Source organism: Pteronotus mesoamericanus, unplaced genomic scaffold (genome assembly GCF_021234165.1).
Source record: "Pteronotus mesoamericanus isolate MK-2021 breed Mesoamerican mustached bat unplaced genomic scaffold, CSHL_Meso_final contig_24, whole genome shotgun sequence".
NCBI classification, from domain to species: Eukaryota; Metazoa; Chordata; class Mammalia; order Chiroptera; family Mormoopidae; genus Pteronotus; species Pteronotus mesoamericanus.
Genome location: NW_026555100.1, coordinates 6740325 through 6764170, shown reverse-complemented (window position 1 = coordinate 6764170; position 23846 = coordinate 6740325). Strand labels below are relative to the sequence as shown.

The following is a 23846-nucleotide window of genomic DNA, read 5'->3' as shown; positions in this document are numbered from 1 at the left end:
CACTCGTGACCTAAGTGGCTGTCAGCTGGGGCAAGGGGCCAGGGGCACATTTAGGCTTGTCACCCCGAACTCCTTGTGGGATGTCAGTAGCAACAGGTGGTTGTGGGACCCCTCCCTCCCCGCCCAACCTTAGCCCCCTTGCTCAATGCAGACCCACCACAGACAATCACATAATAAACATATTTATAGATGTACAATTTCAGAATTCTAATTCAAGAAATACAGCTTCTCAGGGGATCCTTTAGGATCTATGTTCTTATTGCACATGGCTCAGCCATCTTAGGGACATCTACCAAGACCAGCCGGTCGGGACAGTGGGGCAGAGCACCAGGGCCACTGCGGTGGGGCGCTCTCTCACCCGTGTCCAGTTCTTAGCATCTCTCTGGGCCAGGGTGGCCGCTTCATCGCAGGGCAGGATCTTGTTCAAAATCCAGACATTTCTCCACCAAGCTTCTTTTCCAGCAAGATTTCTATTTGTTGGGGGACTTTTAAAAAAAGAGCCAGGAGTAACTCTGGGAGGGTGGTTACCACCTCCCAGCTGGCAGCATGGGGAAGTAAGGCTTGGAAGATGGCAGGCTCAACGGCACACCCACCACCAGAGGAAAATTCAGGAAAAAATGGTAGTTCCAAAACGCCCAGTTGAAACTGTGGGAATAAAGAAAACCTCCCTCCCTTCTCCTGGCAGCAACTGCTGTTTTGAGAAAAATCCTCATTTGAAGGTAAGGATAAGAAAACCCTTCTGGTTCAGATGCATCCTCTGTCCAAAGTGCGAGAAAAGGCTGGGTGGCATCATGTCCACTGAGGGAAGAGAGGTGCCCACAGGCGCAGGCTTTCTTCAGGAGTCAGCTGCTGCCCTGGGGTCCTGGCTGACTCTTGGAGGAAGAGCCTTCTGGAGTCCTTGGTGCCTGACTCAGGAAAAACCAGTGGCAACAATGGAGCCATGCCCTGGGGCACCTATAAGGCAAAACTCAGGGACTGGGGGAAGGCGGCTGCGCGGAACCTGGCCCCTCTTCCAGCCTTGTTGTTCTCTGTGGCAGGGGGTCGGAGGGCTCCCAGGCACCAGGACAAAGAGCCTGCCTGAGCTGGCCAAAGCTTGAGGTGGGTGGCCTCACCCCAGAAGGCCATCTGGGGCCTCTACCATGACTCAACGCTGCCCTGGCACCTGGCCCTAAGGGCACTTTCTCCCCTCCAGCTTAACCATAAACCTGGCAACCTTCAAAAGTTTCCTACAGATTTATACTGCCATGATTGCTGCTGCCATAAAACAGGCTGGGGTTGAGGGGAATGTTCAAAGCTATGACCAACTTCCCTTATGCTGTCAGCTGTGGCCAGTGTCTAGCCTGTGAAGGACCAGGTTGCCTTCCCCAAACACTCCATTTTCTTAAACAGGGAAGAAATCAGCTAAACAATTTACCAAATCCCTGCATAGTTCAAAAAGTAGACTATATATCTATATATATCTTTATATATGCTATTTACATATAAATAGATATATATACATATACACGCATCTATAAATTACATTCTCTGGAAAGTTCTCTTTCCTCCTCCTCCCCTCTATCCCTGGCCAACGCCTCTGACTGGATTCTACTGAGGTGACTGATGGTGGCTCCTGGGAGAGAAAAGCAAGGCAGTTGGGTGTCCCCTCCCCCAGCCCTTCCCACAGACATTTGCTTCAAGTTTTACATTCTGCTCTTGTTGCCATGGTTTCTGTATCCTAGGAGAGAGCCGCTATGGAGCCTGAGCCTCTGCCAGCCCTGGGAGGAAGGGAAACAGCCCCGTGGCAGGTATTCCTGTCGGTCCTAAGAGCTTTCTGCATTTACTGGATGAGACAGAGGGCAAGTTGTATGGTGTTCGGCCTCCAATCCATTTTAATTTTTTTTTTCTTTTCTTTTTATGTCTTTCCTTAAATATACAGTCCATCACCTTGGCTCAGTGCACGTCACCAAAAATTCTCCAGGGATTTCATGGTCTGGGAAGGAGAGTGGTAACAGTTAGCTTGGCAGTCTCATCTCCAGAGTCTCTAGCTTAGCCCACATGAGCAAGCAACCCTCCCTGCCCCTGTCCTGCACACCCGAGCTGCGCCCAGGTGCCCCACTGCAGCCTGCTTCACTGTCCTGGAGGCACGAGCAAACAGCCTCAAAGCAGAGAGCCTGTATGTACCTGGATCCCTGCTGAAGGGACACAGGACAGGGTACCAACATGAAAAAGAGCCTTTACCAGCCCTGCCCACACTCCTCTGGGCTTGGTCCAACTTGTCTCTGCTGGCAAACGCTGGAAGCAGAGCCCACCACCCATGACTACGGGTAAAGGAGGCAGGTAGCCTGATACCAGCAACTTTTATCCACCGCCCCCCCCCCTCCCTGGCCCGGTGCCGAGGGCTCTGCATTCAACCCTGAGCTCATGACCTCCTGCTCCCTTGCTCAGACCACAGGTGAGGTGCCTGGGCAGGCCGGATGCTTATGGCTTCCAGGCTGCAGGTGCAGTGGCATGAAAGAAGAGACAGTAAGACACAGGCAGAGACACAAAGAAAGCCAGCCTCTGATCCCACCAGAGGGAGAAACCAGGGTGCACAGGCCCCTCCTGTTTCTAGCCTGTCGGCTCCCTCCCCTGCCCTTTGCCGGGCTCCCATCTTGTTCCATGTCCCACTGCCCAGAAGAGCAGAGAAAGAGGAAGGGCTCTTGGCCCCACTGTTCCTACATGGTTCTCCCTGCGTGGTGGCTATCTTGGGCCCAGTAACATTTGGTGGCTGAAACACCAGACAATAGACTGCTGCACTTGGGAAAGGGCAGTGGTGACTTGGTGGCTGAAGTAGACCAAGGAGGCATGAGTGGCTCTCAGTGGCAGCCTTGGGCTCCCTCTTCTGCTTGGCTCTTGGGTCCCACAACATGATCCCCTGAGCCAGGGAGGGTGGGGGTGGGGTGTAGACCAGAGCCATGAAGCAGACCTCAGTTTCCAAAAACACCTCAGAGCTGCCCCAACTCTGAAGGTTGGAGGTCAGGCTGGGGACAAGGAATCTGTGCCGCCGTCACCGGCCTCCTTCCACCTCTCCCTCCCACCCTCCTCTGCCTCATGACCAGGGCCAGAGCTGCCAAGAGGTGCAGGGCAGAGGCGGCCCTGGCTCATACTTGGACCTCGGTAGTGTGGCTGGCCCAGGACTATCCATGCAGGGAGGCCTGCACCTCTGACAGTCGGTTACAGCTTGGGGTGCTCATCCTCTGTGCTTTGTGGTACATATCTGCGTCGCCAAAGTAGCGGGCTCGATATAGCAAGCCTTCCTCTGCAAAACAATGGGGCAGGGTTAGGACACATCTGGTACCCTCTGAAGCGTGCTAGAGCACCTGTCTGACCTGTGGGGACAGGAGGCAGGCTGAGACAGGCCCAGGAGCTGGGGCAGAGGACTCAGGGAGGACTCTGAAGGAGCAAAGACTATGGTCCGAACTGGGACCATCTTGGGATAGGGGGGAGGCCCCTTTCTGTAGAATGTGGGTGAGGCCAGCCAAGGTAAGAACCTGTCATCCTAGTCAGACCTCCCCAGAGTCCTAGAGATGGAGCCGGATGTCCAATCAGTGGGTGACCAGGAGATCTCCTCCAACCTCTGTCTACATAGTCACTTCTGGCAGCCAAAGGACAGGCTGACTGCAGTGATTTACAGGAGGAACCTAGAGTAAATCTCCAGGAGGCCCCTGGCTGCCGGCCTCAGGGAAACACAGGGGTGGAGCTCAGCTCGTGGCTGGGAGGTGGTTGGTGCAGGGCAGTGTCAGGTGCTGGGCCCACAAATCCCTGGACAAACAGGGCTTTCTCCTTCCCTGTTCTCAAGCTTTGTGGCCCCAGCATATGCACACTCACTTTGCTGCTTCTCCTTCCAGCAGTTGTTCCGGAGGTTGGCGATATAATCATCTTCCACATTCCGTTCTACTGTTTTCAGACTGGAGCCTGTGTACTCCTTAGAGAAGGTGTCTGCCACGTAGTAGACGACGTTCAGGTGGTCAGTGACGCGCTTGTGAACATGGCCCACCGACCTGGCCAACGAAATACCAGGTACAAAGTGGGCCCAGGTCCCAGGCCCAGCCTGGTTCTAGGGATGACGAGGCCCCTGAGAGGAGGTGCCACACAGGCCACAGGAGTAGGTGCCTCCCTCCCAAACTAGAGCAGCAACTTGCACACCACTCAGTGAGGCGCCGAAGGAAAGCAGGTGACTCTCCAGTACGAGTGGCCCAGCCTACCTGTGGCATGCCCTTCCTCAGGTTCCGTGCTTACCACACTGCTGACTCAAGGGATTTTGGGGAGAAGCCCCTTTCAGAGGCCCTGGTCAGGGAAGTAGGGAACCTGAAGTGAGTCTGGGCTCCATCTCCAATGAGTTGTGTGACATGAGCTCCTTGTGCCTCTGGTTTCCTCATTCATCTCCTAAGCCAGTCCTTGCTGAGGGCCTGCCTGCCTACCCAGGAGCTCCTAGCCTAGAGTTAAGAGGCTTAGGAACAAAATGACAAGGAGGGTTCCAAAGAGCTGCATCTTTCCAGCTCTTGGATTCTATATTCCAGCTCCAAACTCAGGCTCACAGGCTGTGGGAAGGGCCTCAACATGCAGACAGGAGTCAGTGGTCCAGGGCGGACAGCCCCCTGCCTGCCCACTGCTGCCTGTCATCTCTCTAGTAGAGAGAAGGGCTGCCATTAGGCCAGAGAGCCTGCAGGGCTTGCGTGGGCCCAGTGGACCGACTCTGCCCCCTGCTGGCCAAGCAGGATGCTGCCGGCTCCCAGCCAGAGCCAAGCTGCTTGGTGAGACTTGGAAGGCTTCCATCAACAGACGCTAAGCACCCACTATGTATCAGATACTGTCAGGTGCTAGAAATCAATGAGGGGAGCCGATACCTTAAATGGTCGAATAATTTATCCAAGTTCATTACTGGCAGTTGAGACCATATATTCATTCAACAAATGTTAAGCATTTACAATCAGCCTGGCATTTTATGTGTATTACTAATTTAATTTCCACAAGTAGGCAGATGATGATGTTCCCATTTTATAGATGAGAAACCAAGGCTCAGAGAAGTTACATAACTTGTCCAGGGTCACACAGCTGTTCAGTAGGGGAGCTGGGATTCAAAGCCACCCTTGGTTTGTCTGACACTAAAGGCCTTGTTCGAAATTTCCATGGCCCTAAGGCCCCCACCCTGAACAAAAGAGCAGAAGTCTTATCTCAAGGTCCACAGATAAGACAGGGCGGGTGGGTGGGTCATAAAGCCAGTGAAACCATATACAAAATTGTGTGTATATGTAGGGTTCTAGGGAAAAGATCTGCAGTTTTCATTGCATTTTCTTAGGGGACGCTGATCATGAAAAGATCAAGAACTGCTCAACAATAAAGTATATTTTCTCGATTTTAAGCCAGCTTTTTGCATTATGATCAAGAATATGCAGCATGGGAAGGAAGACCCCTGATAGTGGCTGAAACTCCAAGGTCTGCCCACCATCCTGGCCTCACCCCCCCCCACCCCCCGCGCCCCGCTACAGGTACTCACGGCCTCAGGCTCAGACTGTAGGGCGGACTGGAGACCATAAGCTGGCTGAGAGCTGACACGAGGATCAGGATGAGGATGGGCATCAGCTGGACAAATACCCCCAGCCCGCCCTGGAGGGAAGAGCCAATGGTTACTCAAGCCAGACCTGGGGGTGGGGGGCAGTGCGACTGTGGGTCACAATCACCACCCGCTCCCCCAGCGCAGTGCAGCCTGCGTGGCCGGAGGCAGTTACCATGCAAACAGGCCATGCCACTCTCGCCCCTCTCCTCCCACAGCTCCCCCAAAATACAGAAGCCCCTCTACCCACCACGTTCCCCTGATAAAAACAAAACAGCAACTGGCGTTAAATACAGGAGAGAGGTGGGTATATGCGTTTACTTGTGACAGAATACCAAAAAATGAGCAAAAGCGGCTGCCTTCAGGAAACTGGGAGGCAGAGCTAGAGAGAGAATTTCACTACATATACCTTTTTGAATTTTAAATCGTATGAATATATTACCAATGTAAAAACTGCCAGTTTAAAATTATAAATAATTTTTTTCACTGTGTGACAATCTGTAATTTAAAAACTCTTCTGTATGTTGAATAATACACAAAATAAAAGTCTAAAATAAAAACATAAGGCCACATTGTCAGAGCAAAAGGGAACCCCTCTGCCTGCCACAATTTAAAATGCTCTGCAACTGTCCACAGGATTTTAAATTTTAGTTTGCTAGCTGTTCTTGTGGCATTCAAAATGTGTTCGAAGCATTGTCTTGCTATATTTTGCATACTTTTTTAGAGTGTTGAAAAGACAGTAGTCAGCATCTATACTGTCACCCTTTAAAATTCTTTCATGAAGCTTAACTTTCTATTACTTGGAAAATTGCACGAAGACTGTTCACACTCGAACCTATCTGTAGGTAGGAAACATCCTGCATTACATTCTCCAAAAGAGGCCATTGAATCCCTGCTCCTTCTGGTGGAGTGTGGCTCCCTCTGGTGTTGTTCAGCAGAATGGCAAGGGAGGCCCAAGGTGGCTCCTTGGCTGAGAGTTGTGCGAACACTGCCATCCCAGAATAGATAGCTGGGCATGTCACTACCCCCTTGAGGCCCCACACCCTGTGGTGGGGCCCTCCCCTCCTCTCCCAGCACCTTCTTCACTCACGTCACCCTGGTTCTCCCTGCGGTCCTGCCTTTGCTGGTAGTTATAGCGCATACGGCCATTGCTGTAGACATGGACGTTACCTGGGGGTCAGAGGGGCTGAGTCAGGAGTGGGGCTGCTGGGAAAGGGAGAGGCTGGCATCCAGTCTCCCACCATCACCCCTGGTGAGACTTGGCTGTGGGGAGAGTAGGGGGACTTACTGGATGGGAAGCCACCACCAAAGAACATGTTGAAGAGGTCTTCGGGAGAGATGTCAGCCTCAAAGCCACGGTGGAAGTCCCCATGCCCATGGCCATGCCGGGCTGCCTGACTCTTGTCATCACCAAACTGGTCATACTGCTTCCTCTTCTCCGGGTTGCTAAGTACTGCATAGGCTGTGCCAATGGCTAGAAAGCAGGTAGAAAGGTCAGGCCCGGGGATCTCTGGGAGTGTGGGGGACATGGCTCCCACGGCAGCCACCAGCTCACCTCCTTCAGGCACTTAAGGGCAGCTTAGGAAGCAGGGGTCCTTGGGCCCAGTGGGGATGCCTCTAAGTGAGCCTGGGCCTCCCGGGTTGGGAAGAGGATCGACACTCAGGCTCCTCACTCTCCACCTCATGAAGAGTCCAACTTTTTCTACTCACCAGGCCCTTTATGGGCACTATCTTATTTACTCCTAACAGCAACCCTATCTCCATTTTCCCAATGAGAAAAATGAGGCTCAGAGAGGTTAAGTGTAAGCTCACAGAGCTCCGATGTGGCAGAGCCAGGAATCAAACCCAGGTGTGTCTTGCTTTATGTCTGCTCCCTTGACTTTATAAAAAGCACCAACCCTCTGCCCCCTCCCCCTCCCTCTCTCTCTTGAAGTACCCAGTGGATGAGGCATTCCTTCCTTTCTGGAGGTTATGCAATCTTGAAATCACAGTGCAACCTGAGGGCCAAACAGATGTATGATGTCCTGCTGTAAAATGAAAGCAGTGGGAATGGTAAGGAAGGGCCAAACCCCCAGTTCTAGTCGAGGCTCCTCTGCTACTGGTAGTGTGGCCTGGGCAAGGAGACCTCTCTTCTCTGGGGTCCAGGTCCCAGGTGTCAATCTTCTGCCTGGCCCTGGGGCCTCCCCAGTACAGGTGGGAAACCTGGACCCCAAAGGACCCAAGCTTGGGCCCTACTGAGTCTCTTGTTCCCTTTCAGGTAGCCCACTCTCTCACAAAGGTGGGTCAATGCTGCATCTGCTTCAGAACTTGCAGCCCCTGCGAATGAAGCGAATGCCCCTCCTCCTCCCATTCCGACAAGGCCCAAAGCCAGGTGTGGCCTCTCAGTGCCTGGCGGGATAGGCTGCAGGCAGAGGTCAGGGCTGGGGAGACGGTTACCCACAGCCACCTTCCTTCCCTACTCCCATTCTCCTTCTCCCCTGGGGCTGACCGACAGGCAGCAGGGGATGATGCCTGCAGACAGCCCCATGCAGGACCAACCCCAAAGGGCACCTGGCGTGTGCCCCAGAGACAGTACACCAGGTTTTGGGGTCTGTTCTGCCACAAGGCCCCCACCTGGCTACAGTAACAGCCCCAAGGCAGCGCAGCAACTTGCCTGGGCTAGGAGAGGCTCGTCGCCATTCTATCTCCCCAAGGGAGGCGAGCCTGAGATCCTGAAGGTCGCAAGGAGGACAAGGTGGGTATGAGAGAGAGGTGGCTGGGGGAGATTTGGAACTGCAATGCCCAATAACACAGTGCTGGCGGAGCCTGTACGCATGTGCAGGTTCAATGAAAATACAACCGCTTAAAGAGCAGCTGCTGATTTCAGCCAGAACGGAAACACCCATCCCAGAACCTCTAGGCCCTGAGGCCAGAGAGACTGCCAAGTCCCCCACTGCAGGCCCTAGGGTGTGTGTAGTATAGAGAGATGGAATGTATGCGTGAAGGGAGTTGGGGGTGGGTTGGCTATGGCTGCTGGTGCTGAGGCGGCCACCAGGCCAGAGGCCTCCCACCTGGGGCTGCCCAGTTTGTCAGCACAGAGCAGCTGTTATGGAGATCCCAAGATGGGGGAGCACAGGAGGGCTGCTTCTGCCCCTCAATCACCGTACGGCCTGGAGAAGCCACTGGTCTTTTTTCACCTCGGCCCCCTTGCTGTAACCTTCAGGGAACAAAGGGGAAAGGGAGGCAGGATGGTGCTGAGCTCAGATTCTGCATGGCTAGGGGTGGCTGCTGGGACCTTCTTCCAGGACGCAGCTTCTGAGCTGGTAGGACTTGGGTCCAAAGCTGATTCCTGGAAAAGCCCCACATTCCCTTCCAAGAACAGGAGATAAAAACACCAAAACACCAGGAAACCAAGGCCAGCTTACCTTTGAAAGCTTCAGTGGCACCAGGTGCATGGTTCTTGTCTGGGTGGAATTTGAGGGCCAGTTTGCGGTAGGCCTTCTTCAGGTCCTCGTCTGAGGCGCCTCTGCTCACTCCCAGGATCTCATAGTAATCTTTACACTGCTTGACCCTGGGGGAGGGAGAGGAGCACCGGCAGGGAGCTCTACATGGGCCCAGGGCTGAGGTGGGCGAGGGACAGGCAGCGTGAGCGCGCAGCTCTGACCAGGCTCACAGGCACGCGCTATCAGACTTGGGGGACAGGGAGCCTTAGGAAGCTCCAACAGGGATGGGGGCCTGGGCAGCGTCCAGGGGAACACCAAGAATAAGTTTAGGATTTAAGAGGCGGCAGCTGCTGTGTTTGCCAGACCAGGAACCGCTTCCCTTTGCTAATGGCACCCTCACTGCAGGCAACCTCAGGACTGCGAATTGGGGGCCTCTGCCCAAGGACAGGTGTGTCCCAAGCTTGACCAGGTATCTCCTCTCCTTGCAATCTGAGCTTTGGGTGGGCCTCATAAAGGCCATGGCAGGTGTTCACCCCACTTCAGGGCCCTGAAGAGAACCTGCTTCACTTCCACCAATCCTTATTCCTGGGGTCCCCGGAGACCTGGATTCTTGAGGTTTTCCAGGCATTCCTAACGCCCCACAATCAGCTTCTATTGCCTACAACTGATTGGCTTGTGTGGTCAAAACCCTGTCTGGTTGGAAAAATGTAAATTTGGCATATGTTTTTATGGCAAACTACAATCATGCTAGGTCACAGGCAGGCTGCACCCCAGCAGTTTGCCGATGACTTCACTAGCAGGCAGGACCACGTGGGAATGACCTTGAAGGGGTCCCAAAGCCAGGGAGCGGGGAGGACTGGGGAGGAGTAAGAGCCTGAGAAGCCTTGGCTGGGCCGTCTCGGCCTGGCAGTGAGCTGATCCATCAGGGCCCGCCCAGGCCTCGCATGGATAACTGCCTCCTGTCTCCACTCTACCCCACACAGGCTCTGCTCTGAAAGGGTCTTTGTTGGGGGTGGGATTGTGGGCTGGGGGAGAATCTGGTGGGGGGAGACCAGGCCTCCTCTCTGTCTGACAAACAGAGCTGTGTGAAGAGCATAGGGAGCCGGTGGTGTCAGCATTTCCAGCCTCTGCTGTGGGTCGTCTTGGAGGGAGGGGACCATGGAGCCCTGATTCCCACACTATATTCCAGGGTATTGTGGGAAATAAGGAGTGGGCCTGGTGAGCCTGACCACTTGGACCTTCCCTATAAGACCCTTCAAGACCGTCCCAGGGCCCATCCAGACCACAGGCAGATGTGGGGTGGAGGACGCACCGCAGGAAGGAAAGCCTTCTGGAGACTTAAAACCTTCTGACCACCTCCAGGCCCCAGGCCCCAGCCCCTGCCCACCAGGCTCAGAATTCTACCTTTTCACAGCTGCTACTTGTTCCGCAGTGTAGCCTTTGGTGGTCTCTCCTCCTCCAGCTTCACCATTGGCCGAGGGGGTGTCGGACCCACCTGCTTTCCTATGGGTCGCATGGGTTGTGTCTGTGGGTTGCGATTGGTCACTGGCAGTCTGTGGTTTCTGGTTGAGGGACTCGATCAGGGCTGTGCAAAGCAAGGAAACCATTCAGGGCCCCTGCTCCAGCAAGGCCATTTGTCATGACAGAGGGGCCAAATGGCCCTGGAGAGGCCAGGGCCCCACACATCCCACCTGCTTATTCTCCCAGCAAAGCCACTAGCTTCTTGCCTGGTTTGAGCCTGTGGGGGGCTAGTGGCATAGTCGCCTGCTCCCTTAGGATCCACAGTCCTCAGAAGTCAGCAGGATATATATATAGGTCATTTCAAACTCAGCATAACCCCTCCCTGCCACCCAAATAAACTCAGCATAAAAACAATTCTTTTCTTTTTTCTTGTTTCCAAAAGTAAACTATTAATCCTTCAATTTTTTTGTTTTAATCCTCACCCAAAGACATTTTTCAACTGATTTCTTTAGAGATAGAGGAAGGGAGAAGGAGAGAGAGAAACATCGATCAGTTATCTCTCGTATGTGCCCTGACCAGGGATGAAACCCACAACCTAGGTATGTGCCCTGACTGGGAATCAAACTGCAACCTTTTGGTGACAGGACAATACTCTAACCACCTGCGCCACATGGCCAGGATAATCCTTCAGATTTTTCAACAGCCATCCTCTGTTAAGAGCAGAGATGGGTGAAGTCCTTTGCAATGAGGTCCCCACTAGCAGGAAGCACCTGCTTCTGCTGGGATTGGTCCTGAAGGCTACCTGAAGCCCTTCACTTAGCCATGAAGAGGAGTGCGGGGCAATGAGTTTGCCCTAGAGGGCCAGGGGTGGTGTGAGACTCAGGATAAACATCTGCTGTGTTCACTACCCACTATTTTTTACATTTTTCAGGTGGCCGGCCATGTCAAATGTCCTACTTCAGTGATTCCAAATAGAACATTAGCTGTCTCCCTCAGACAGGGTCATGGTTATTCATATTCAAGTCCTTGGTTCCTGCTGACTCAGTAAGAGCAAGCTCAAATCTCTGACAGAAGTCCCCTGTGCCCATTTATTTCAGGCACAAGTTAGTTCTGAATCCCCAATCATGCCTGGGATACAATGTCCTGGGAAGCCGGGCATCGGACCACTGCAGGGACCCAGGACGCCTCTGAGCTGAAGGACAGCAGCGTAGCCCGCTGCTCCCCAGATTCTTCAAATACGCCAGGCGCTCGCTGGGCTCACGGCACTGCGCTGAGTGGTAGACAGTCTGTGCTGCGGCACGCCTGGGTCTCATCCCAGGGGCCCAGGGCAGGGCTTGCTGTGGAGCAGAACACTGGTGCTCATGTGGACCAATGTGCTCTGAGCCACTGCTCTCTTAGTTGCAGCAAACTCACAGGATCTCACTGAGTCAGCAGCTGGGAAATCCATACACAGGAGCTGACAACGGAGCCTGCCCCACATGTGGGAGGTGGAGGGGCTCCTGTAACAAATCCTGAGGTGGCACTCTGAGTGCTCACTATGTGTTGGGCAGGCCCAGACACAGGGCTCCGCACGTATTAGCTCATTTAGTCTTCACAACAGACTTAAAGGTAAGTCTTATTACCACCATCCCTGTTATAAGGAGCCGTGTATCTGATCAACTTGTCCGCGACTGCACAAGCCGGGGAGGTAGCACTTGAACCCCAAGATGTTCAGCTCATGGGACCTTGCTCTTCACTATGCTGTCATCCCAGACCACACAGGCCGGGCAGGGGGAGCCCGTTCCAGCACGGTCATTCCAAGTATAGAAGAGAAGTCAAATTCGGAACACCCAGGTTTCAAATCTCAGCCGCATCCTGACGACACGACCCTGGTCTGTCTGTGACACCTCCCTGAGTCTGTCCCCTCACAGCGGGGGTATGGAGATGGAGTGAGATGATGTGTGTAAGCACGTGTCAAGGAGACTGACAGTAAAATTTCGAAATGAGTAGCTGTTCATATTATGACCTGGGCTGATAAACTAGCTGGCCAGGAAAATGAGGGGACCCGAGGTGGGGGGGCCTGGGGAGCTCCAAAGCTCAGGAGGGCGAAGTTTCAGCACTTAGCAGCCTCTGGACCCAGGTGTCACCATGACATTGTATGTTGTCCCAGATGCCAGGTCCATGCCAGGCATCAAGGGGATGGAAAAGGAGGAACCAACAGATGAAGAGATGCTGATTAAGACAGACAGAGGGAGGCGGCTTGGTTTGCTAGCTGTTTTTTAAAGGGCTTTTAAAGAAGTTGCTTATTCCCATTTCTCTGGAAGCCCCAGGGGTCAAGGCCAAACTCATCTGCCCAAAGGACAACATGACCAGCCATTCAGTTGCCACAGAACATCAGCCAGCAGATGGGATGGACTCTCTCTAGTACTTCTCAGGGAAGATTCTGGAAGCTTTTCAGGGCAGCACATGGAGTCAAAGACTCTACTTTCCTAGTGCTGCCAAAAGAGAGCTTAAAGGGGAAGAGACGTGCTCTGGGTCAGACAGAAGGTTCCTGCTTGAGTTGGCAATGAAAGATTTCTGGTTGCCGACAAGCAGGCCTCTCTTGTGGCCCGGACACCCCGTCTCTCAGGCCTGGGGATGTGACTGGCTCATCCTGACTCACCATTATGTTCCTTACTGGTCTAGTGGCTTATAGGCAAATGTCACAAAAGAGTATAGGAGATAGAACAGCTTAATGTGACTCGAGTTAGACAGACATGGCTGGGTTCAAATCCTAATTCTGCCCCTTCCCAATAAAGCTGGCAGACATTTAAAAAGAAGGGAATTGGTAGAAACCAAAGCTGGGGTGGGAGAGGTGGCAGCTAAGGTAGAGGTGAAAACATTTCTATAGCCAAAGCCACCAGGAGTGGCCCCACCTCAAACCCAGACTGGAGAGGCAGACTGCCTGGGTTCAAACCTGGCTGTCCCACTTGCTAGCAGGTTCACCTCGGTTAACTTTGCTTCTCCACATAAAACTGTATCTCCCTTGAGAGAGTTGGAAGAGTGAATGAGTAAACACACAGAAGAACCGCAGCACAACCTCCAGCAAATATTAAGTGCTATCTATTACTTTTATTTCCAGACTCTCTCTATGTACGTGTAGTGTCAAAGGGAGTCAGGAAAGGGAGGCCAGGGTAGGGAAAGAGTCTGGGAGTGGAGCTAGACAGTCTGGTTCTTTTGCTAATTAGACATGTAGCCTTGTCAAGTTATCTAATTCCTCAGTGAAGATATGATCTCTGCCTTCACAGGGTTGCTCTTAAGGGTAAAACAGATTCAGTGAAATCAGATGAATGGGAAGGGCTGAGCACACAGTGAGGTTCAGGAAGGCTGACTGACTTGAATGGACAACCCTACTCTAGACCTCACCAGTACTAGAACATCTCTCAGTACTAGACCCCAAATGCCAAAATCTCTTGGCAATAAATCCTCCCCTCTCCCTGTGCTGGCTTCCTACCTGGGTCTTCCTGACTTAGCCTGGACCCAGAGCCAGCCATCTCATAGAAACTCAGGCAGCCTGAGCGGCAAGGTCAGTCAGGCCAACCCTTTCTTTGTATGCTGGGGAAACTAAGGCTCCCTGGAAAACCTGATACCTTCCACCATTGTTGCTAAGCCTCAGGCAAAGCCAATGTCTATTAGGCTGCCAGGGACTGGATAGAAACTCCCAGAAAGGGACTGACTAGCTCCACTAGTCCTTCCCTGTGGCATCCCAGCTTACGGTCTGGCTACTGCTCCACTGTATGACTGTCCGGTCCTTGGTGCCTCTCTGTCCCACTTCCCGCAGCATGAGTTTCAAGTCCCCACCAATCTTTTCACGGTGGGGTCCCCTGACCCTTCAAGGTTTCTCTGGGCCTCCTCTCACCCTAACCCTTCCCTCTGTCTGTTCTTCCACTTCTCCTTCCATGCTCTTGATCCTTCCCTTTCATTTTTCAACTTGCCCTTTTCCCACATGGCCTTTACAGCAACTGACAGTGCTGCTTACCACCTCCTTGACACACTGCTCCATGGCTACCTGGCAGCTGCTCTCTCCTGGGACTGCCTCTTCCTGCTGTTGCTCCATCTCGCTCTGTGGCTAAGGGTGTGCCAGCAGCAACCTTCTCTACGTGTTCCACACTTGTCCACAGTGGCTACAACCAGGCATAGCTTCAATGAGTGCCATCAAACTGAGGCCAGGTTTTCACCTAGAAACTGAAGCTCGCTCTCCTGAGCTCCAAGCTGACAGTTCGTTTGGAACAACCCACCAACAACAACCCACCAGCAACTCACACTCTGCCCATCTCTTCCCGTACGTGTTCCTCAGCCTTGCTTTCTTCCAGTCGCACAGGCTTGGATTCTGAATGCCCATTTCTCCTTAGCATCCCTCTCTCCAGACTGTCTTTATCTTGGGCCTTCAGAGCGCCTTACCTACTCAGCGCAACTGACTCCAAACTAGTGTCTGCCTTGACTCTCTCTTCCCTCGTATTAACAATTCATGTTGTTCTCTCTCTTTTTAAAAAATGGTTTTATTTATTTTTAGAGAGGGGAAGTGAGGGAGAAAAAGAGGGAGAGAAACATCAGTGTGTGGTTGCCTCTCATCCCCTCCCCCTGCCCTGCTCCGGGGACCTGGCCCACAGCCCAGGCACGTGTCCTGACTAGGAGTCAAACTGGCGACCCTTTGGTTCACAGGCTGGCACTCAATCCACTGCACTACACCAGCTGGGGCTCATGTTGTTCTCTTTTAAGAAAAATATCCTTATCTTATTCCTGCCACCTAAAACTTCAATTTTTTTTTTTTTTTTTAAACTAACTACAGAATAAAATGGATACCCTGGCCTGGCAGGACAGGATTTCTACAATCTGGTAATCCTGCTCCATTCTACTTTCCAAACTTGATCCTTTCTACACTTAAATCATCACCTCCACAGCCTCCCAATCTTGCTACACTCAATCTCTTTCTCCAAACCTTATAGCTTCCAGCCTCCATGCCTTTCTTCCAGTATACTCTTAAGTCTCCTACCCTCCTTTAAAATACCACTCAAGTGCTACCTCTCATACATCTCTTTTGAAGTCTTTCCCCACTGTGATTTACCATTATTTTTATGTCCTTGCTACAGCACTCACTATACTGCATGCCCCCCATCCCCAGTACTTCCCTCCACCCCACCAGACTGTGAATATGTAGAAGGCAGGAGCTGACATTTTTCAAGTCCATCCTTAAGCCCTCAGCACCTGGCACTGTGCTTAATTTTTTTTTTCTTAAGTTTTTACCCGATGATAAATTTATTGATCTTAGAGAGAGAAAAACATTGATGTGAGATAGAAACATTGATTGGCGACCTCCTGCCATGTGCCCAGACTGGGGATCAAACCTGCGACCTTCTGGTGTGCAGGACGACACTTGAGCAAACTGAGCCACTCAGCCAGGGTTCAATTCATAGTTACTGTTTTGTGCCTTGCCATATATATATATATTTTTTTTTTCCCCCCCACCTGTAATTTGCCTCCCTCACTAGATTGTAAGCTACTTGAGGTAAAGGATCATGCCTTACCAATCCTGCTTACCACTTACAACCATGCAGCGGACTTTACAAACAAAACAAAAATGTCCATTGTATTGAATGAGCATCTAGAATGAGTTCAAAATGCACATATCGAGTGTGGACAATACTGCCTAGTATTTTTCCAAACAAGATTTCCCTATCCCATGCCTAAATTAATCCCAGGTCCCTCTCAGCTCAGTACAGGGCCATATATGGCACAAGGTGATGTTTATCGAGAGGCATGAAGCATATACTCTTTCCAGAATATCATAAGTATTACAAACATGCACCAGGTGACTCTTCTGCCAGAGCAAATTCCAGTGTTAGAACCCAGGAAGAACATCTCTCAAAGCCCCTGAACCAGCCCAGAGGCCTACTGACAGAACAATCTCCACAGGCTACATTGTTACAATCCTTTCCTGGCTGCCTGCTCCTGAGCCCCCAGAAGCATCAGAGTCAGAGAGAATTCTGAGAGCTGGAGGGTCCCCCTACTCCAGCCCGCTCTCCTCTTCCACAGTGTGACTTATTTCACAGAGAAGCTCCTTGAGCAGGTTACCTCAGGAGTCCTGGCAAATACAGACTGAAACCCTCTCCAAGAGAAGGCAAATAGAGCAAAAGATCAACATGCAGAGTTAGGAGACAGGAAAATGCAGGTATTCTTGGCTGCTTCTTCGGCCAGCGTTCCCCTTTCTCAATTTCATAGTGTGGGGAACGACGATTTAGGAGGCTGCCCTCTGCTCTTCAATCTCATCTTACTCCTTTTGTAAATATCATATTTATAGAGTCACAGAAATTTCCAACTTCTAGCTGTGTTAATATTGGGCAAGTCCCTTGCCCAAGATACGTCTTCATCTACAGAACAAAGATAATGATCTTTGCTCTGCTTCCCTGTTAGGGCAAGCTCAAGTGAGAAAATGTATTCGAAAGAGCTTTCTAAACTGAAAAGCCCTATGGGCTTTACTGTTATTTACATTATCTGTGCCAACCCTTTAATTTTCTAGGTGAGTAAACCCAAGCTCAGAAGAATCACTTGGTAGCAGTCAGGATGAGAACTCAGGTTTTCTGATTCGGAGTACCTGTTATATGCCAGATGGTTTACTAAGTGGTAATTGCAGGCACAAGCCCTGTTATCTTTAACGGACTACCTCTTTCTGTCTTCCAGTATTAAGAAAAACTTCTTTGAAGACTTAGGTGAAAGAAAAAAAACCAACAAAAAACAGGTCCCCGGGTACAGTGAGACGCTCAGCAGTTGAGCCAACCTCACGTTTCCCTCCTTGGTTTGTAATGCTTCTTTCAGTCCAGGGCCATGTAGCAGGGCAGGCTGGACTCTTGGGAGGTGGGGTGGAGTGGCGGTGGCTGGCGCCAGCGTCTCCAAGACAGTTCGCTCAGAATGTCACAAACTGGTGCAGAGGCTCCGGGAGGGAGGGAGAAGGCCGGTCTCAGGACAGACCCTCCAAGGTGGTAGTGTGGAGCCGGGGAGGGGGAAGGGCGGAGAAGCCAAGCGCTACTTTTGGAAGGGTGGTCCCTGGCCTCCACCCGGAAACGCGCAAGGGAGTGAAAACACGGAGGCCTTTGCAGCCAACCCGAAGATCTTGTCTTCTTTCCTCCCTAGAACCCGTTTTCCTCGTCGGAGTATTTGTTTATTAAACTATATTTCCCAGGCCGGCAACTGCCCCGGGGCAACCGAATGGCCCCTTGGGAAAAGTAGTTTGATTTCACTTTCAGTAGGTTCCCTTCGCCTCGTCTGCCAGCGCCTCGTATTCTTGAGAACTCCAAATCTCAGAGGGTTCTGCAAGCACCCGGAAAGCTGAAGTTGCGGTCGCCCCCGTCATCAGGTGTGCGGCATCGCGGAGAGGCGTGCGAGCGAAAGACTGCACCTCCCAGCAGCCACTGCGCGTCTCAGAGCGCAGGCGTAGCCGCGCCTCGCCACCCCTCCCCCTCCTCCAACCGCTCCTGTCGGTCCGTTCCCGTATTCCCCCCATTAGGTCTAACGTCTCCTCTGTCTCACCGGCGCCTCACACTCACAGCGAGCTCGCGGCGTCGGGTACAGCCTCTGCGCCTTCTCCAGGAAGCGGAGCGCTCGGTCAGGCTGGTTGCTCTGGATGGCCTTGAGAGCAATGCTGATACAGCGCTCGGCTTCATCCTTGTTGGATTCCATGGCGGAACCAGAGCGCGGAACCAGGGAGGGGGAGGCCGGGCGAGCGAAGGGCTGCGCCAGCCGGCGGCGCGTCGCTGGGCAGGCAGGCGCAGGATGATGACATAACCCTCTGCCCCTCCTTCTCAGAGATTTGAGTGAGGGCGGAAGCGCTACCGTATGTCTTCTAAGAGGGCGACATTTGAGAGAGATGTTAAGACTGCATGCCCACGTTTTTGCAGGCCAAAGGGTTATATTCAGAAGTCCTAAAGTTGAGTATGCTTGCACGTTCTTGGTAGTAACTCTCTGCCTTGGAGACGAAGGTCATTTATTTATTCAACAGGTATTTATGAGAACTCAGTGATTGCCATGGCGCGTATAGAGTGGTGAACAAAACAAAGCCCTTGCTCTCATGGAGCTTACATTTTAGTACGTGTAAGGGGGTGGGGAGGCGTCCTGTAAATAGATACATTCAAATAGTGGTAAATGCTATGAAGAAAAATGGATGGAGAGTAAAAGGTACTACTTTAAACAGCCCGATAAGAGATATCTCTGAGAAGCTGTTGTTTTAATAGAAATCTGAATTCAGGAGAGAAAGCAGGTATTCCAAACGTGACTACCTGGAGGAAGAAGGGTGGTCCAGGCAGAAGGAAGAAAGGGCAAATGCAAAGGCTCTGAACCAGTAACTTAGTGAGTTATTTACAAGATCAACAAGGAGAATGCCCTATAGGGGGCATGTAGGATTCCACTACAGAGTGGACTTCAGTTCTGTCAGGCCTTCATGCCTATCGTTCCAGTGAAAGCAAGGTACCAATGATACACATTGCCAAATCCACTGGTCATTTTTCAGTCCTTGTATTATTTGGCCTCTCAAGCAGGATTTGGTAGGAGGCTACTACAGGTGAGGGTTAGGAGGCTACTGCTATAATCCATGTGAGAATGTTAACTTGGATAGGGCAATGGTGAGAAGTACTTAAATTCTGGATATATTTTGAAGACACAATCAGAATGGTTTTGCTGATGGCTTGGATGTGGGATGTAAGAGAGAGGAGTCAGGATGATTCCAAGATTTTTGGCCTGAGAAGTGGAAGACAGAGTTTCCATTTACCAAAACTGGGGGAAGACTGAGAGCAACACCTTGGGAGGGGGAATATTAAATGTTTAGTTTGTGATGCCCATTAGAATTAAGTGAAAGTATAGAGTAGGGAACTGTACACATGTATGTTTTAGGGAAGAAGGTGGTGCTGGAAATATAATTTTAGAAATTATCAGTATATGTAAATGGTATTTAAAGCTATGGGACCAGATGGACAAAGGAATATAAATAGTATTTAAAGCTATGGGACTAAATGCACCAAGTGAGTTTAGATAGTGAGAAGTGGGAGTCTGATTACTGAATCCTTTGACATGCACTGTTGAGAGGTCTAGAAGAAGAGAATCCAGGAAAGTAGAATGAAGCAGCTCTGCCAGGTAAGAAAATTAGTTATTTCAGAAACCAAATGAAACAAATGTTTCAAGAGGGAGGGATCAAACTTTGGCAAACCTTCAGAGACCAAGCAGTATGAGGACTGAGAAATGGCCAATGGATTTGATAATGTGGGGGGTCACTGGTGACCTTGAGAAGATTTTTCTGGGAGGCTGGTAGAGCTGAAAACCCTGTGGGAATGGATTCAAGACAGTGAGGGAGAAATGGGTTGGGAGTGGAGAGGAATGTGGGGAAGTTTTGTTCTCTTTTTTAAAGATGGGATATATTATAGCACTCTGTGATAGGAATTATTTGAGGGGGAAAGAATTTTTGGTAATGCAGGAAAGAAAGACAATTACAGTAGACAGAGGAGCAGAGGAGGTGGGATCTGGGGAACTAGTGATGGGATGGTCTTAGCTGCATGGACAACTCACTGATTTTTGGGAGGGAAGAGAGTGTGGCTGGGTACACTTGCAGGGCAGCCTGTAAGTTCGGAAGTGGAAACAGGAGGAACTTCTCTTTGGTTAGTTTTTAATTGTAATAAGAAGCAAGGCCATGGCCTCCGTGGCTACACATGGTCACTCCTTTCCGTTCCCACTGTCCCCTTCCCAGTGCAAACTCTCCTGACTCCAGGCTGGCCTGACAGAGTATCCTGGTGGTGAAGAAATCAGCCCTCCGGAACAAGAGAGCCTTACACTTAGAGAAAGTTAAGCTCTTCAGAGATTGATAGGCCCTTAATATGTGTGAATGGGCAAACACTGGGACTCCTTTCAAATAGTCTTTCTGAGGCTTGTTGATTTAGGACTGCAATGTTCATCTTCCTCTTTCCTGCTATTGATACAAGAAACGTCCAAAACTGTAGAGGCTTTTTGAGTTTATTTGAGCCAAACTGACAGTATTGTCAGGAAGCAAAATCTCAAATGCTCTTGAGAATGACAGTTTTGCAGTTTCTTTTATACCTTTGGAACCTAAGGAAGACTATATGAAGGCAGGAGAAAGCAAGGCAGGGACTGGATAGTTAAGATTATGTGCTCTCTTGAGGGTGGTTAACTTCCTAGACGTCTGAAAAAGAGGCATTTTAGAGGTATGTAAACTTAGGTGCACAAAAACAATGGACAAGGCATGCTTAAAGCAAAGATAACTTTTACTAGGGAAGTTAATAGGCCTGAGGGATGACTATGCACCATTACCTGGTTAGGAATTTATTGATCAGATCCCTCTGAGAGGTTTCTTCAGTTAGATTTATTACAGTCCCCCTATTTTGTCCACACTGCGAAGTATCATGAGGTCTCCTCTTCCATTTTCTGAGTGTCAGCCTTCGCTGGCTGACTACAGGTACTTTGTGAGGAAGGTGCTTATGTTGGAGGAGGCCTATAATTTCGTTGTGTTAAGGAATTGGACTGTGATTGCCCAGCTACTGGCTGGTGAGCCCTCACCTCTTTTCTCTCAATATAAAAGACAAAATCTTATTTAAATTTTGAGTCTGGCCCTGGCTGGTGTGGCTCAGGGGGTTGAATGCCAGCCCATGGACCAAAAGCTCACTGGATCGATTCCCGGTCAGGGCACATGCCTGGGCTGCGGGCCAGGTCCCTGGTTGGGGGTGTACACGAGGCAACCATTGATGTTTCTCTCACACACCTGATGTGTTTCTCTCTGTCTCTTTATCCCTTCCTTTCCCTCTAAGAAAAATAAAATCTGAAAGAAAAACCCCCAATTTTGAGTCTGTAGTAACTTGACTAGGTGGGCAGGGTCTGGAGCACAAAGGGTGTGGAGAGGCAGGCTGCCGCGTGCGCGTGCGTGCATGTGTGTGTGTGTGTGTGTGTGTGTGTGGTAGGAGCTCTTTATGCCTGTTTTCACCTTCCCTCTGCTGCTGAACTGGGTCGCGGAACTATTTCAATTCATAAAGGCTTTGTTGTTTCAGAAGGGATTATAATGCTGGTCTGACCAGCCTCCATGTTGTCACCCCCTACCTTACAGATTTTAGTCACACTGAGTATGTTCCGAGGCAATCTGACTTTCTATGGTCCTTCTCAGTCCAAAGGCCAGGAAGAGAGCCACACTCCTTCACTGCCCTGCTCAGGTCATAGTCCTTGGCCTATAGCTTTTATTTAATAAAGGGACTGGTATGCCCAGGATGATCTGAAATTACAATTTCTCTTGGATAGTTCTTGAAGTTGAGATGTCATGATTTTGATCTAAGGAGAAAATTGGAAACTTCTTATTCGGCTAGCTGGAGTCATGGTCTTTGTGGGAGGATCAGGCTCAAAAAGAGACAAAATCCTTAATTGCCTCCACAGGTACTCGGGAGAAGTTGCTGGGGAAAATGAATCTTCAAATGAAACTCAGCACCTCCTTATTTTGCTCCTAGAGCTGAAACCACTCTTGTGTTAGGTGATTTCTAGCCCCCAAATTTCTCCTGGAGACACCAAGAATTCACAGTCTGACCGTAACATGCTTTAATTTTCTATTGTTCCTTCTCCATCTCTATGAAGACACATTTCTCTCCACTCTTTATCTGCCTTCCCTCCTTAATCATCTTTTCCATCAGTCCAAGTCTAACTTGTTCTTCAGGGCTCAGCTTAAAGTCTGTCTTCCCTGTGAAGAGGTATAATTCAATTAATAGTCTATCCTGAAAGTCAGGCCCTGTGCAGAATTTTAGGGATTCAGCAATGTACCACAAATAAGGGACAGAATGATGTGAGCTCACATCAGGGAGCTCACAGTCTAGTAGGGGAGACAGATGTTGAGAGAATTAGAGGACAGTGTGCTAAGTGCCATTCACACAGTGGGATTGTGTGTAACCAGAGGGGGCTCAGAGGAGGCAACTGCTGGTTGTGCATGTAGGATTAGAAAGGCTCTGGAGGATTTGACATCTGAGCCAGGCCTGAGTCTGAGAAAGGGCCTCCTCTCCCTGCTTTGATTTCCCCACAGCACTGAAGCCTGGCTCCTCCATGGACACCCACCTTCACTGCCCTGCGCAGCTGGCATGTCTGTCTCCAGCTAAACCAAAATGGAGGTCTTGCTTCATGTTCCCTGTGGCTGAGCCCAGGGCCTGACACCTAATATACATTAGTTAATGAATATATATTTGTTAATATATATACTCACAATATATAGTTGTTAATGAATAAAATAAATGAATCCCAGAGACATGTTTCTCTCTCCAGATACTTTATGTGGAGTTTCCCTGAGCTAGCCTGAGGGATAAACTCCTTTCTAAAGCCTCAGAAAGAAATGCCAATCAGTGGAATATTCCCCACTTCCTGTCCTTTGCTCTTTTGTTCCTTGGCTCCCAGTGTCCCTTGCTACCTCCAGATGTGACCCACCAAGACCTTCCTTTTGGAGAGCTCCAGGCTCCAAAATCTCTCCCTGAAGAGACTGCCCTTATTGATTAAAGTATGGTAGACAGTGGAATACTATGCAGCTGTGGGAATGGTTGGGAGGCTTTACAATGCATGCTTTTTTTATGTGAACTTGATTTTGGAACCATATGAATGTTTACCTATTTTTTTTAAAAAAAGAAAACCTAAATCTTACAACAAATGAAAATTCAGTCCTGGCTGGTGTGGCTCAGTGGATTGAGTGCTGACCTTGCAAACCAAAGGGTCGCTGGTTTGATTCCCAGTCAGGGCACATGCCTGGGTTGCAGGCCAGGTCCCCAGTTGGGGGCGCGTGAAAGGCAACCACATGTTGCTGTCTTTCTCTTTCCCTTCCCTCCTCTCTAAAAATAAATAAAATCTTAAAAAAAAAAGAAAATTCACCCAAAAGTGTGAATGGTAAGTAATTAAGTTTTCAAATTTGACATGAATATTTCCCCATAGCATCTTTGGATCTTCATTTTAGTCTTTTGCTCTTTCTCCTTAGAGAAGGAGCTCTCCGCACCTAGGAGGGCCAGAGGCTAGAGACCAGAAAGATGAGGGCACAGGGCACTTCAGCCCTTTCTACTGAACTTGTCTATCTCATGGATATCCCACCATGTACAGGTTCTTTGATTCAGAGTCCCTTCACTTTGCTGGTCTCTATGTTCAGCCTCCCTTGGGGAAGAGATGGAGCTGGATTTAGTATTTCACAGTTGGGAAACTGATTCAGACTTTACATTCATGGTTAGTTGGCCTTGAAATTGGGAGAACTCAGGTTTTCAGGGAATTCCCAAACCGTATCTTTACCCTAACCCCCTTCCTTGGTCCACATTCTTATATCTAACTATCTACTTGATATTTCCACCAGGATGTTAAAAAACATCCTCCACCCAAAC

At 50.4% G+C, this 23846-nt stretch overlaps 1 protein-coding gene across 3 annotated transcripts; it reads right to left on the bottom strand.

The window, feature by feature from the left end:
• Nucleotides 1-186: 186 nt before the first annotated feature.
• Nucleotides 187-18243, bottom strand: DNAJB12 (DnaJ heat shock protein family (Hsp40) member B12). Of its 3 annotated transcripts, none has more exons than XM_054572637.1 (9): nt 18018-18243; nt 10402-10582; nt 8980-9125; nt 6864-7049; nt 6666-6745; nt 5519-5628; nt 3850-4022; nt 3129-3280; nt 187-1972 (listed from the first exon to the last, which is right to left on the bottom strand). In XM_054572637.1, the coding sequence occupies exons 1-8, from the start codon at nt 18148-18150 to the stop codon at nt 3159-3161; spliced, it is 1131 nt and encodes a 376-aa protein (XP_054428612.1). In that variant the 5' UTR covers nt 18151-18243; the 3' UTR covers nt 187-1972; nt 3129-3158. The 3 variants fall into 3 exon arrangements, with proteins under 3 accessions (XP_054428612.1, XP_054428611.1, XP_054428610.1); XM_054572636.1 differs by having other exon boundaries at nt 3183-3280; XM_054572635.1 differs by having other exon boundaries at nt 3135-3280; nt 18018-18231.
• Nucleotides 18244-23846: the final 5603 nt, after the last annotated feature.

Bases quoted from the DNA above. Each gene is read 5' to 3' on its own strand.
- DNAJB12 (XM_054572636.1), bottom strand. From the start codon at position 18,150: ATGGAATCCAACAAGGATGAAGCCGAGCGCTGTATCAGCATTGCTCTC. The intron at 5,629-6,665 runs GTGAGTGAAGAA...TCTTCCCTCCAG, and splicing joins GCAGGGAGAACCAGGGTGAC to GGCGGGCTGGGGGTATTTGT. The intron at 1,973-3,182 runs GTGCAGGCCTCC...TCTCCTTCCCAG, and splicing joins GCTGTAACCGACTGTCAGAG to ACCATGAAATCCCTGGAGAA.